The following is a 14,451-nucleotide window of genomic DNA, read 5'->3' on the forward strand; positions in this document are numbered from 1 at the left end:
TTGTTGACCACCTAAATAGCCCAATACCCCCCCTACACACACACACACACACACACACACACACACACACACACACACACACACACACACACACACACACACACACACACACACACACACACACACACACACACACACACACACACACACACAGTCTATGTGACTATGGAAAAAATGCAAATGTGGTGTTATACGACACCAAGAAAGGGAGAGACATTGATGGAGAAAGGGTGCAGTTGTTATGAGACATGGTGATTTTTTCATCATACATACAATACAATGAATTAAATAATACTTCTCACAAGATATACAATCAATCAAATTTTATTGTCACTTCACAATTACAAATGAAAGAGGTTCTCACTACATTGCAATTAGAGGAAAAATAAAGGTTTGGGAAGAGACAAGAGATAATTAAAACAATGATAAAAGAGAGAACACATAAGGTGCATGACAATAGCAAGTTTAAAATCAGTGCTATGCGGATAAAATAATCATAGATACAAATATAAGAGCATCAAGTACCAAACACAGTTTGACTAAAGGCAATGGCCTTTAAAGGCCTGTAGAGCGTGTTAAAAAAATAAGTAAAAGACAAAAGTTCAGAACAGGTCCTGATATCAGCTATGTCTGTTATTATACCTCAGCCATGGCTACTCAAACCGTTATATTTATCAGATATTGTTCCATTATATAGTTTATTATTGTGTCTGCTTCGTGAATAGATAACTGCACAACAACGGGTATCACCCAAAACAAGAAATGTACATGAAGAATGTACAGATTAATTGGATTTAACAGTAGGCCTATTCAATAGATATACTAATGCCTTCACATTAATGTGTGTAAAACAAGTGTGTACATACAGACAGACAGACAGACAGACAGACAGACAGACAGACAGACAGAAAGGTGTTGATCCCATTAGGGATGTGTCTTCATAAAGTTGTACATTTTGGTTGTAAATGTCGGCAGATGATCAACAATCTCAGTCAGCGTTTTTTTCACTTCAACTTCAGCTCTATTGATCCTAACTTGCATTCTCGGTTTTTCATTAATTTTAGCCGCCGTTTTCCACCTATTATAGGCATGATCGTCAAACCATGCAGATTTCAAATTTCTTAGATTACCAGCAGCGTCCTTTACATGCTGTCTTAAATCACGAAGATCTTCAAAGCCTGATGGTTGATGCTGGTATGCTGAATCAAGGTCTGCTGTGGGATGCGACACTTTGCAAATGTACAAACGATCAACATAAACTACAGATGCCTTAACAAGTGGATTAAATGCCTCTGAAAATGCTCTAGAATTGTCATCACCTCCTGAAGGTTTATCTATAGCTACAGCACCCATGGTCGTTATATCCGGTAAGATGTTGTTGTTTGTTATGAAATTTTTGTACAGGAAGTAGGTGCGATCATTCTCCAAATATCCGTCAAATTCTATTCTATGTCTATCATGTAGTGTTAGGACACTGTCGAATACTTTCCTGTAGAATTTTAGGAGACCATTGTTAAAGAAGTGGTCTTCCTTCTTCTGGACACGCACATGAGTGAACAGGTGATCCACACCAGATGTGTCATTCTGTCCCTCTGTAACTGAAAGAATAGGAACAATATTAAATCTAACAGCATTTGACCCTGAGGCGTGTTCAGTTAATATTACAGAATATTACAGTTAACAGAATACAGTTTATTTCCACAGAACAGTTAAGAGGAACAGACGTTGTGCTTCTGTTCTGTGGAAATAAAAGTTAGCACAATGTAAATGGTAAATGGTGCATTTATATAGCGCCTTTATCCAAGGCGCTTTACATAGATTGTGCATTACATTCACCCATTCACACACACATTCATACACCGATTGCGGCGGAAGCCATGCAAGGTACCAACCAGCACATCAGGAGCAATTTGGGGTTCAGTGTCTTGCCCAAGGACACTTCGACATGTAGACAGGAGGAGCCGGTAAAAGATATAAGGGCACAGAGCAATGTCCACAGCTCAGTCTAGTCCTGGCCAAAAACCTGCGGCTTAATCAGGTTTTTTAATCAGGTTTTTGGCCCTCTCTATGTATGTAACTAGTTTTATTTCTGTTTTTGTGTTATGTCAAATGTGTGTATACTGTATGTGTTTGCATACAAGGCCACTGGGCCGCAAGACAAATTTCAGTGCGAACTGACAATAAAGTACTATATCATATCTAATCGTGTTATAAACTGACATACCGGTAAGCAGTGGTGGGAAAAGTACTCAAATGTTTTACTTAAGTAAAAGTATCAATACTGCAATGTAGAACTACTCCGTTACAAGCAAAAGTCCGGAATTCAAATGCACTTGAGTAAAAGTATTTGTACTTGAGTAAAAGTATTTGTACTTTTACTCAAGTGCATTTGAATTCCGGACTTTTAAGTTTTGGCATCAAAATGTACAAACAAAGTAACAAAAGTAGAAGGTACTCGCTATGCATAATATGTTCCGTTTCAAGTTTTCAAATATATAAAAATAGTTTGAAAATAGCAGATCTACAAGCTCACAATGCGTCATGATGCAACACATTGTGAGCTTGTAGATCGGCTATTCTCAAATGGCCGAAACGTATATAGGGCAGAAGTGTTTAATGCATGTTTTGTAATAATAGTCAACGTAACTAGTAACTAAAGTTTTCAAATAAATGTAGAGGAGTAAAAGTACCTCTGGGATGTCGTGGAGTAGAAGTAAAAGTATTGGAAATTGGAAATACTCAAGTAAAGTACAAATATCACAAAATTGTACTTAAGTACAGTACTTAAACATAAATGTAATTAGTAGTTACTTTCCACCACTGTAATCGTGTGTTATGAACTGACATACCGGTAAGCTTAACTTTTAACTGCTTAAAAGTGATGGAGGATTCCAAATCAATTGTTAACTCATAGTCTTATCTACAAAGAACTTAGAAAATACTTAAAACTTAGAAAAGACTGACAAGCTTACTTCATACCTCGTGGTGCACTGCAATGTGTCATGAAGTGACATGTTGTGAGCTTTTAGAATATGTAATGACATCAGTAAAGCTTTCTTTATTATTTTTTTGTGCTAGCCGTTTATTCTGGACTACAATGCTGGGCTCTCACATCTGGCTCTATTCCTAGTAAGCATTGAGTCTAATGCGCAAATGTTCAATTTCATATAATGCAGTCAAAAATGTATTTGGAACACATGTTTTCCTACAAACATACTCTGCAACATAGCCAGGCTAAGACCTTGTCATTTAGCAAATAACTAGTGTAGTGTAGTATAAATCTCACTCGAGTATATAAAGACCTGATTAAACAGGCACTGTGCACTGTGGATTGGCTTGTTTTATGGCATATAAATGATGTTCATGCTAATAGTACTCACCAAGCACCAAGTGGGTGCACGTCATGAAGTAATCCCTGGCATCTTTGGGGTAGTCGCCGGTCACCTCTCCAGTCTGCTGGTGGAACCTGGTGAAGTTGTGTCCGTGGAAACAGTAGTAGTGTCCTTGCCAGCGCAAGGCAGAGGTGCAGACGGGCAGGAAGGACGTCTCGTTGTTTGCCGTCTTGGTGGCGATGTCAAAAATGTACAAGCCATGTCCTGTAAGCCACAAAACATAAAGCAGAGGGAAGTAGATTCATGTCCTATCCGTGATACGAACCCAGATCCCCTGTGCGAGTGCCAACATTTCTAAAGTTGAGCTATATAGGAGAGCCCGTTTGTGAAGAGCGATAATGTTTCATTCACACACAGAAAAGTTGTATTGATTAAGCTTTAACATATTTTATAGTATTATTAGTGTAAACTGTAAACACTAAGTATACCTGGAGAATATATATCGCTGAATTTTTTTTGTTTTGTTTTCTTTTGTGAATCAGTTTGCTGGCCAGGATTATTTTCCATCTAGGCTATTCAAATCATGCACACTATATGTGTTCTATAAGCATGAGCTCAGTTCGGGGTTCTCCTCAGGTTGGCAGAGGGAGAGTAGCACCCAGGATTACAATTTATAGGCCATTGGCACCAAGTCATGGAGGGGAGTGTAAATATTCTGTTGCTTTGGCCTTCTTTGGACCGAGCAGCACCACATATACAGTACCTTTAAAGAACAGGACAGAGTCGGTTTCACACTCTCCTTTAGGACACTCCACAGCTGCATCCAGCTGGCTGGGGATTCCAGGGAAGTCCTGTTGGATGTCTTTAGGGTATCCCTCTTCCAGAGTGTGATTGTAGTAGCTGAACACCTTGTCATCCTGTAGTACATAACATCGGGTCAAGAGTAGGGTTGTCAACTGAAGGTCAGTAGTTCAAGCCCAGTATAACATGAAACCCTTTACCAAAACTTTCTTCTTTCCTGCCTTGATCATACCTGGAAGAGGTAGATGTGATCGTGATCCGTGGGGTCGTCCTCGTCGTGCAAGCGGAACGCAGCGTCGACGTGACCGAGGTGGTGAGTGTCACCCAGCTCTTTGAAGGTCTCGTTGGTTCGCAGAGCACCTGCACTGAAACCCTTCCACAGTCTCGCACCTATAACCATTGAAGCCGGTAAAGCATCTGTGTCATTTTAGATTCTAGCGTTGGCCGTTCAAAAATAGCAGATATACAAGCTCGCAGCTTTGAAAAATCTCGAAAGTGTGAGATCAATATTGAAGGCATTTGAAGAATCGGCCTCAGGTCTTAATGGGTTAAATACACAGGCACATGTTTTTCTCTACAAATTTAATTCACAATATTATGAAAATCATAATAATTAATTCCAAATGACTATCTCTGTTTTGAGGAAGAATGATTCCTTATTGGCCAGTATCTCGGATCTCCCAAAATATAAAGGATTAGTAATAGTATGTATGAAATGGCGATAATAGAAAATAAAGGACTAATAATTATTATAGCCAGAAGAGGATGGTCAACTACTCCCAGGTGGGGTCAACTAATCCCACCTTCTCTCCCATGTCTCTCCTGTACTAGACACTCCTGTGTCTAGTTTGATAATTAAATTTAACTGGGAATGGACTGGCCTACTCTACATGTAAAAAGGACTCCTCTAAAACTCATTCCAAACCTTTGAAAAAGAAAATATTGCCCTCCTCATCGGGTGTAATCGCATCAAACTCGACTCCATCACACCGGTCTGGCAGGGCAGGATCATGAAGATGGTCATCTTCTTAAATGTACATGGTAAGAGAAAATAAATCTTGTTGAAAATGCAAATGTTTGTACAGTGTATGTTTACGGTATAAGATGAAGTATACTGTGAACCACTAATAAAAGCTTGTGTCTGAATTAAAAATCCTCTGTTTATTACAGACACACAAACTAAACATTTGTCCCTTAATAGAATGATGCTGCAGGTTACCTAATTTGCCATCTATTGATTTAGAATTTTAGATCAGCAGGATATGAAGCACGATTATTATTAGTCTGATAAAATATGGATTCAAAACCTACCGGCCACTGCTGCACCTTCATGTCTGCAAAAGACAAAAGTACAATATCCGCCTCTGAGATGTAGTGGAGTAGAAGTAAGTATTGGAAATACTCAAGTAAAGTACAGTACTTAATGTACGGAATGTAGTTGCTTTCCACCACTGATTTTAGGCATGTCATTCAATAAACATTTTAAAAATATATATGTTTTTCTTTTTTCAAAACAATACAAATAGATTAATTCAATTCAAGAAAAATGGGCATTATTTATTAAATAGGACTTAAGTAGTTACTATATATACTTACGTTGGTGTAGCGTTAGTGAGCCCCAGTGCCAAGCACAGAAGGAGAGTGTTGGAGAGCAGCTGCATGGCTGGGCAGAGTGCAGTCCTGGTGCAGTGCAGAGTGCAGACTGTGCTTTTAAACCCAATCTCTACTCTATACATGAGGGCAGGCAAAACGGAAAAAAAGGTGTGTGTGTGTGTGTGTGTGTGTGTGTGTGTGTGTGTGTGTGTGTGTGTGTGTTCTGTGGTGTTTACAATTTGCTTAATTCCGAGAACATGCTGCGTAGGAGGCCTGACGGTAACCAGGGTGCATCCTGCCCACCCAATCAGAAGTTACGGGGAAAATATATTTTTACTATTTTTAGACAATAAAAAAGATACCACAGAATATCTGTACCATTTATGGTAAATGGTAAATGGTGCATTTATATAGCGCCTTTATCCAAGGCGCTTTACATAGATGTGCATTACATTCACCCATTCACACACACATTCATACACCCAGGGCTGCCAAGTTTCAGAAAATGCCAAGAGTGAGACCTTAGTGTCTTAATGTGTTAATGTGTTAATGTAAAAAAAAAATGGCCTTTTTAATGTCGATTTGGCCTTTTTTAACATTGATTTAGACTCTAAATCAATGTTAAAAAAGGCCAATTTTAGAGGAATACAGACATCCCACCCTAGAGTGGTGCAACTCCGTGTGGGGGTGTGGCAATTTGCATGTGGTCCCTGACCATGCATTTAGTAATGTAGGATTTTTTTTTTTTTTTTTAATGTTCTTTCCACTAGTTGAGAAACCGTGAACTGAATGACCTGGTGACCTATGATGAGTCCATCCATGTCATTTACTGACAAGTTGGAGTTCAAGAAATTCAACAGAAAAAGGGAGTTAGAATCTCAAGAAAGGGGAAGTGCACTGAATGACCTGGTGACCTATGATGAGTCCATCCATGTAGTCATTTACTGACAAGTTGGAGTTCAAGAAATTCAACAGAAAAAGGGAGTTAAAATCTCAAGAAAGGGGAAGTGCACCGGATTGTCTGGTTGAGTCATTATTATTAGGACATTTTACCAGTAGTAGTCAACGGTTGAGAAACAGTGGGATGTTGTATACACATGGGATGCATAGCAAGTGTTAAGTTACAAAAGCACTAATCTTAGCCCATATCCCCACCCAACACAATAGTGGTCCCCAGGTTGATTTGAAAAAATGCATTGAATGAGTAGTGCCCATGACGCGGGAACGAAATTCATTTTCTAGGCACTTTTTCTGGGGTCCCAACACGGCCTATAGTTGATTAATTACATGAAAACAATGATTTATTGTATTACAAGTTTTCTGAAATTGTATATTTAAATATGCAAATTAGGCATTATATAGGAAAATATGCCTGATTTTGCATGACTGTCAATTGAATATTGTATTGACAGAGTCAACATTCTTATTTCATTTTGTTAACATGTCAAAATCAAAGGTTTTAAATGAGGGAATATTCAATGTCCATATAGTAGCCAATGTATCATCTAACTATAAATGCAAAGTCTCTGTGTCTGTACAGCTGTACGTCTGTAATACATGTAACACCAAAACCGTTCGCCCCACCTACTTCAAATTCGACACACGCGTTCTACACCCCCACAGGGAGTGCAGTGCCCGGTGTTGAGTTGGTCGGACCCATGATTGTCCAGAACCGCCACAAAAGGCCTCTGCCCGGGCCACAGCTGACATCACAAGGCCTCTGCCTCTGCAACTCCATATTTGGGCATGCCTAAATACGGGTTCGTCCCACCGACTTCTGACATCTGCATAGACCCCATATTTGGGCATGCCTGACAAAGATGGGCATAAAAGGTGATACCGCTGACATCACCATGACTTGACCAGCTCAACAGAACGATGAATTGGCTAATAGATGGCAGTTACAGATCACCTTTTTTACATGCCAATATGCCCAAAGGTACCCGAGCCTATACTGCAACCGGATGCGTGACGCACAACAACGTGCATAGAGAGCTGAGTCAGACAAAGCACGAGATGCACGCCTAAAGCTGCAAGATCTGTGGTTGGTGTCAATGCGGGATGCACTCTCAGTCCAATCTCAGTGGAAATTGGGGAATATGTTGTGAAATAAAAAGTCAGAAAACTGGAATTTGGGAAAATGCCTTATTTTTAATTTCCCCATGCCCACACATCTGTGGTCTCTCTCTCTCTCTCTCTCTCTCCCCCCCCCCCCCCCCCCCCCCCTCTCTGAACAGAACTATAACGACAAGTTGCGATGCGGCCCCTCCCCCTTCACACACACACACACACACACACGACTTTGTCCCTATAATGTGCGTAGGCTACTGGCACCGTTCCTCATATCACGCAAGATACGCCAGTCACGCCACACACCAGTATAGAAGAGAGATAGTCACTTGTGACTTACTCACTTAATGTTGTAACTTGTGGAGGCTATATTGTCTTCCATGAAAAATATTTCGATGCGATGTTAAACTCTGCATGGCTCATTTCCATGCGTCACAGTCAGGGACCCTGCTGACGATTTGGTGGTCCACTGCCTGGTTACCCTTCTACTGCATATAACAGCGCTGCATGATCTCCTGCAGATCGGCTATTTTGCCGTTTGTGAGGACGCACCGGACGCACACATGGGCGCGCGTTATTACGCGGCGGAGCCGCGGAGAAAATTGTTATTATGATAGCCGGCTTGGCTTTTTTGGCACATTTTATGCCCCCCTCGGCATGCGTATTGTGCGTGCGTGAGAAATGAGAGGTGTGGCGTGGTGCGTGGTAAAAGGTCAAATTGCGTGACTCTCACTCTCAAAGCGTGAGACTTGGCAGCCCTGCATACACCGATTGCAGCGGAAGCCATGCAAGGTACCAACCAGCACATCAGGAGCAATTTGGGGTTCAGTGTCTTGCCCAAGGACACTTCGACATGTAGACAGGAGGAGCCAGGATTCGAACCGCCGACCCATGGATCATTGGGCGACCTGCTCTACCTCTTGAGCCACAGTCATTTCTGATTCACCAGATCACCTTCTAAAGGCATTACAGCATGAATCAAAAAGCATGACATAATCATGACAGCATGACATAATCAACCCCGATGAAAGAAGGATTTGTTTTTAGCATTCATCATGACAACACTGGAAATGCAGGAAATGATATCACAATATCTGTTTATATCATTAGTTGCAAAGGTAAGGTTGCACTAAGCTGACACAAAAGGCCTTATGCGCTCCCATGTTTTGTTTGCTGACTCAAACCTTTTCCCAGAGACTTGGAACAAATGGGGTCAACACAGAAATACTATAGCGAATGACAAAGCAAAGTGGGACACAGGAGATTCACTATAGGAAGCATTCCGTTCGACATTATAGGCACCTATAAGAAGGACAACATGCACGTTTTGTAAGTCCAGTAAGACTTTATTTTCTTTTTTACAATGGAGGTTCAAGAGTAGCCTACTGTAAGTCAAGCCCAAATCTATGCCCATTAAATTGTTTACTTTATCAGATAAGCCTCTCATTGCTTAAACCTGCCGGGAATATGTGTGATTGCAATGTTTCACAATTTATTCAATCTCTTTCGAAATATTTGACAGATAAACATTGCTACGCATCATCATGCACTATAACAATTTAACAAATAAACCTTTTTTTAAATAATAAGTAATTGAGTTTGTGCTGCCTAAAAAAAAGAATCAAAACGTTATAGAGTTTGAATAAGATGAATTGAACATGAAGGACCCCAATGGAAACAAGTCATACAATAACAGTAGTGCTTTCTTGGGTTTTAAATCATCTTAGCAGACCTTGTATTGAACTGCATGTACTTTCCTGTGCTTTTTTCTGCACACTGTTAATAAAGTATTCAATCAATCAATCAATCAATCAAAGCATGCAGTACTAGATTAGATGTCATTGAAATGATGCCGTAAACCTCTATTGTATGTCAACACCCGCCTGTTATGGCTATAGGCCTATCTCACAGCCCGCTTTCCACGCCCACTTCCGGTAAATAGTGGTGTCTTTAACATTAGCATTTACACGTTTTTTTCTCTGGAGAATCTAAGTACATTTTCTAATGTAAAAATGTGACAGACCAATATTATTATGAAGCAAACAAGATGGTAAATCAGCTCGAACAGATAGAACAAACCTTACCTTGAGAAAACAAAAGTTGTAGACTTCTTAAATTACCTCTGTTAACATGTAGCGTCTATGGAGTGACGTCACGCTATCACCACTAACCCCGAAAGGGGGCGTATTAAGGGGGGCGGGGAAATTCTGTGAGATAGGCTTATTACAGCATGAATGGAAAAGCTCCATCTCCTTTTTAAAGTCTATTTATACCCATGAGCCCAACTATAAACCACGTGTAAAAACATAAACAGTCAGAACCCATAGAAGGCAAATGATAGCCAAAAATGATATATTTTCTTGATAGTGGATTTAACCTTTCAAGGCTTTATATAAACTAAGTCCTCAATTCTACCCTCAGAAACTACAGTTTTTGCAGATACCTCATTATTTTACAGGAATCTGCACTCGATTAATCATCATCATCCCAACCCTCCCTCTGTCCAGCTCACTTGTACTGGTAGATCTTGATGCAGTGGTTCATGCTGTCAGACACGACCACCTGCCCGTCGGGAAGCAAAGCCAGACCCCTTGGGCTGCTCAGGTCTTCCACCACGGGCCAGCCGACCCCCAGGGCGGGGAACAGCAGAATGCGGTGGGACTTCTTGCCCCAGTCCGCCACCAGGACGTCGCCTTCGCTGTCGATGCAGAGGCCCCAGGGGCAGGTCAGGACGGGGCCCATGCCGGAGCACACGCCCAGAATCCGGATGGTGCTCCAGCCCTCCGGCTCCAGGACCCTGATGCATGGCGCGCGTCCCGTCTCGTTGCCTCGTTCCGACAGCGCCATGATGCCCGTGGTGAGGCAGGCCGCCACCAAGTAGGGCCTGTGGAAGCCCGTGACCACCGTGCGCTCCAGCCTGGCGCCCGTCTTGGGGTCCAGCTTCAGGGCGGTCAGTGTGCCCCGCTTGATGTCGGCCACCAGGAATTCGTCCAGGTAATTGATGGTCACCCCTCGGGGCGCGTCGAGCTCCTCGTTGGTGGAGCCGATCGTCGTGCCCCCGAAGGTCTGGAGGAGGCGACCGTGGCGACTGAACACCAGCAGAGCTCGCTCTGCGGCACACGTCATCGCGATGAGGCCCTTGTCGTTCACGGCGATGTCAAAGTAGTTGCAGATGCGGGCCGACTTCTCTGTGCCCGAAGGAGAGACCTGCTGTACGAGATTCTTCCCGGTGTCAGTGATCTGAATCCGGGCATTCCCACAGTCCACTATGAACAGCTGTCCTTTGACAGCAGCGTGGACCCCGCTGGGCAAGTTGAAGTCATTGCGGCCCGATCCCTGCTTTCCGATCTGCTTGACCAGGTATGCCGACTCTAGTGCACTGGAACCTGCAATGCCTTCTTCCTCCATTTCCTTCAAAACGGGCGCAACCCAATCTCTCTTGCGCTTGTCTGATTGCTGTTCCCTGGCACCGTGCAAGGCACCCGAGTCTATGGAGGACATGGAGAGAGATCTGCTCACACGGTTGGAACCTATAGCTCGCTTCGCTGGACTCTGAAATCTTGATTCTCCTTCGTCTGAACAAACCGGGCTCCTGCCAAATTTGGTGTCCTTTCCTTCTCTCTGTACTGACATTTCAGACAGTTGTGTCCTGTTGGTTCTCCTGACCCCCTTGTTGTCATTAATCAAGGGTCGTAGTTTGCCAGGTAGGTCAGCGGTGGACATGGAGCGTTTGTATTCTTCCTTGAGGGAGTCATTACGAGGAGTGTAACAGGAATCCTCACTGTCCACAGGAGATGGAGGGCTGCCATCGCCCATGGAAGATCCATGTGGACTTTTGCTCACACTGAGACCTTGTTTGGAATGCTGCCGCTGTCCAGAGGAGAGATCCATCAGACTGTGGCTGGCGAATGACCCTCTGTGCTTCGATGTCCTGTTGTCCAGACTTCCTTCAGGGGGGCAGGATGGCTCCTCGCTGGGCACCAAGACGAGACCCGCTGCCTTCCTTTGACTCTTGAGGATGGACTGCTTCTTGGTTCTGTTTTGTCTGCCGTCAGATTCGTCCCCCTCAGACTCCCCTTGGCTGGAGACGGGTGGGAACGCTAGGAACAGGTCTTGCCCGGTTGTGTCAGAGCACAGCGACTCCACTTCCTCGTCCTGGGACGACACAGACACTCGCCTGGGGCCAGGCAACTTGAGCTCCTCTTCGTTCTCCCCCGAGCCTGACAAACATAGTTTCCTGACGACGCGCATGCTCCCACTGTTTCTCCTGTTGGCCTCGTCGAAGCTCTGCCTGGCCCCGGTCGGCGACAGAGGATCCTTTCGGATCTCCAGAGGGGTTATGTTTGTAAACGCCGGCTCCCCCGAGTGCAATGCACATTTCTGTCCTTGGACGCCACAGACACCAATGGGGTACACCATGCTTTGCTCCTGGATGTCAACCGTGCCTAGGCTCAGGATCTTTGCCTCGGTGCTGGGCAGGAAGCTGACCCTTTTCAGAGACAGGGCGATCTCCCACGGTTGGGTGATGTCCGCCACGCCCATCTGGAGCTGATTTTTGTTGGAACCGCCGCCGGAGCTGGTCCCCCACCGCTGCACCTGCACCTTCAGCTGGCCCATTTTGCGCAGGTGATGGTCCAACAGAGACTGCACCACCCGCACCGCGGCCGAGTTCTCCCGCTTCACCTGGTTCAGGCAGCGCTGCGCTTCCCGGTGGTCCAGCTCGATCTTCTCGAGGAGCCGCCGCTCCTCCCTCTCGGCCTCGATCGACGCCCTGTCCAAGTCCCGGTTCACCTCCTCTATTTCTGTCTGCTGCTGCTCCCTAAGGACCAGCAGCTCGCGTTCCCCTTGCTCCAGGTTGGAGAGGGCCTGTGTCACCCAGAAAGGCGGCGAGGTAGGCGTCACCGGCATGAAGATGGAGTCTCCCACTGAGAAGGAGGGAGGCGGTGACGAGGAGGTTTCATCTCTCCGCGTCGGAGTGCGGGGGGTCAGCAGGGCTGAGAGCCCAGGTAGGGGTCTTCTCTCTGAATGAGACCGCGTCAACATCCTGGTTGGAGGGTTTCAACGATCCTCTTGATTGCCCGGGTTGTGTGTTGTCTCTTTGCGAATCTGCTTCTGCAAGGGGAAACAAAAAAATATGTGTGTTTGTGCACACATGAAACAGACAAGAGGAGAGGTCGCACAACTCCTAGCCACGATACTTTATTTTAAGATGACCAACGTTTTGGCAAAAAAAATGCCTTCTTCAGGGTATGAAGATGCACACATAACATAAAATTTAAAATGATCCAACACACTTTTAATTATGTATTTGAATGCACACATTAATATTAAAGAGAAACAAATGCAACAGGGTCAAACAGTTCATGGGCACCTGAGGGTACAGGGTGGGTTTATAGTCCCTGCAAGTATTTACATTTCTGGTTTCAATTTGGGGCAGGGCTCCCCTGAGGTGCAATTGTACCCATTCTTCACTATTGTTTGTATTCAGTTTCTCATGAGCATCCATAGTGCTCTCAGATAACTGCTATGCACCTGCCCGAGGTCAGCGGTGTGCATGTGTGTAGGGGACTACATCATTGTTGGCAACCACCCTACACATTACAACAATAAACATGCTATTAGGTTATAAACACAACACAATACAAAACAACAAAGGTATTTTTGTTAAGTAATAACACCTGGCTCAATTTGTTGGTCACAGACACTCTACAGTATCCTTCCTGCCATCTGAAACAAATCCTTTTATTTACTGAACAACAGTATTGTAATGAGTCTGTCTGTCTGTCTGTCTGTCTGTCTGTCTGCCCTCTCCAAATATGTCCAGCTGAAGTGGCGTAACCACTGTATGTACAGTATGCACACCTCTGGATTGTATATTAATATTGTATATTAATATTGATACGTTTACAATGTACTTGTGTAACATCATGTATGATTATATTGATATATTCCACCATTCCATCTGACAAGTGCATAATTATTCAGTATGGTGCAGCAGCATATCCTTTAGGTGCACCCACCCACACATACAGTACAGTACAGTACAGTCACACTCACACACACACACACACACACACACACACACACACACACACACACACACACACACACACACACACACACACACACACACACACACCTGCTAAATCTAAGGTGCACTGCTGCGACCAATGAAACATTTCAATTGCACTTCACATATTCTTGGGTGCATGTGCGACCAAAACACGTGCACTCTTGGAGCCCTGTATTAGGTGTCAATAATGTAAGAGCATAATTTCAGCTTCGCAGACATTTTGCACGCATAAATAATGCATGCTTAGACCAACACAAACATTTGACGTGAAGTTCAGTCAGCAAGTTTGTTTTCCAACATGCATAGTGAGCATTTAGGTAGAAAACAGGGTCATGTGACGGTGAGTTTCTCTGGATGAATGCCTTCAACTCCCAGTAGACACGGACCCAGATCTGTGACTCTTTGTCTCTCAGTCTGTGTCTGGTCAGTCACCTTGGGGCCTCGTCTAAAGTGTCACTCATCATGAGCACTCAACAGTCTCAAATGGTAGCTAGAGCCAGGGCCGGATTAACACCTCTGAGGGCCCCTGGGCACTGAAGCTCGAAGGGCCCCCTCCTTCACGCGCTGTTTTGTAGCCGTTTT

At 43.9% G+C, this 14,451-nt stretch overlaps 1 protein-coding gene across 1 annotated transcript; it reads right to left on the reverse strand.

Moving 5' to 3' along the window:
* Nucleotides 1-361: 361 nt before the first annotated feature.
* Nucleotides 362-5,805, reverse strand: LOC306917344 (hemopexin-like). Its single transcript, XM_079495523.1, has 7 exons — nt 5,730-5,805; nt 5,445-5,467; nt 5,059-5,157; nt 4,366-4,523; nt 4,096-4,249; nt 3,381-3,596; nt 362-1,598 (listed from the first exon to the last, which is right to left on the reverse strand). The coding sequence occupies exons 1-7, from the start codon at nt 5,792-5,794 to the stop codon at nt 925-927; spliced, it is 1,389 nt and encodes a 462-aa protein (XP_079351649.1). The 5' UTR covers nt 5,795-5,805; the 3' UTR covers nt 362-924.
* Nucleotides 5,806-14,451: the final 8,646 nt, after the last annotated feature.

Source organism: Electrona antarctica (assembly GCF_951216825.1).
Source record: "Electrona antarctica genome assembly, chromosome: 24".
Classification (NCBI taxonomy): domain Eukaryota; kingdom Metazoa; phylum Chordata; class Actinopteri; order Myctophiformes; family Myctophidae; genus Electrona; species Electrona antarctica.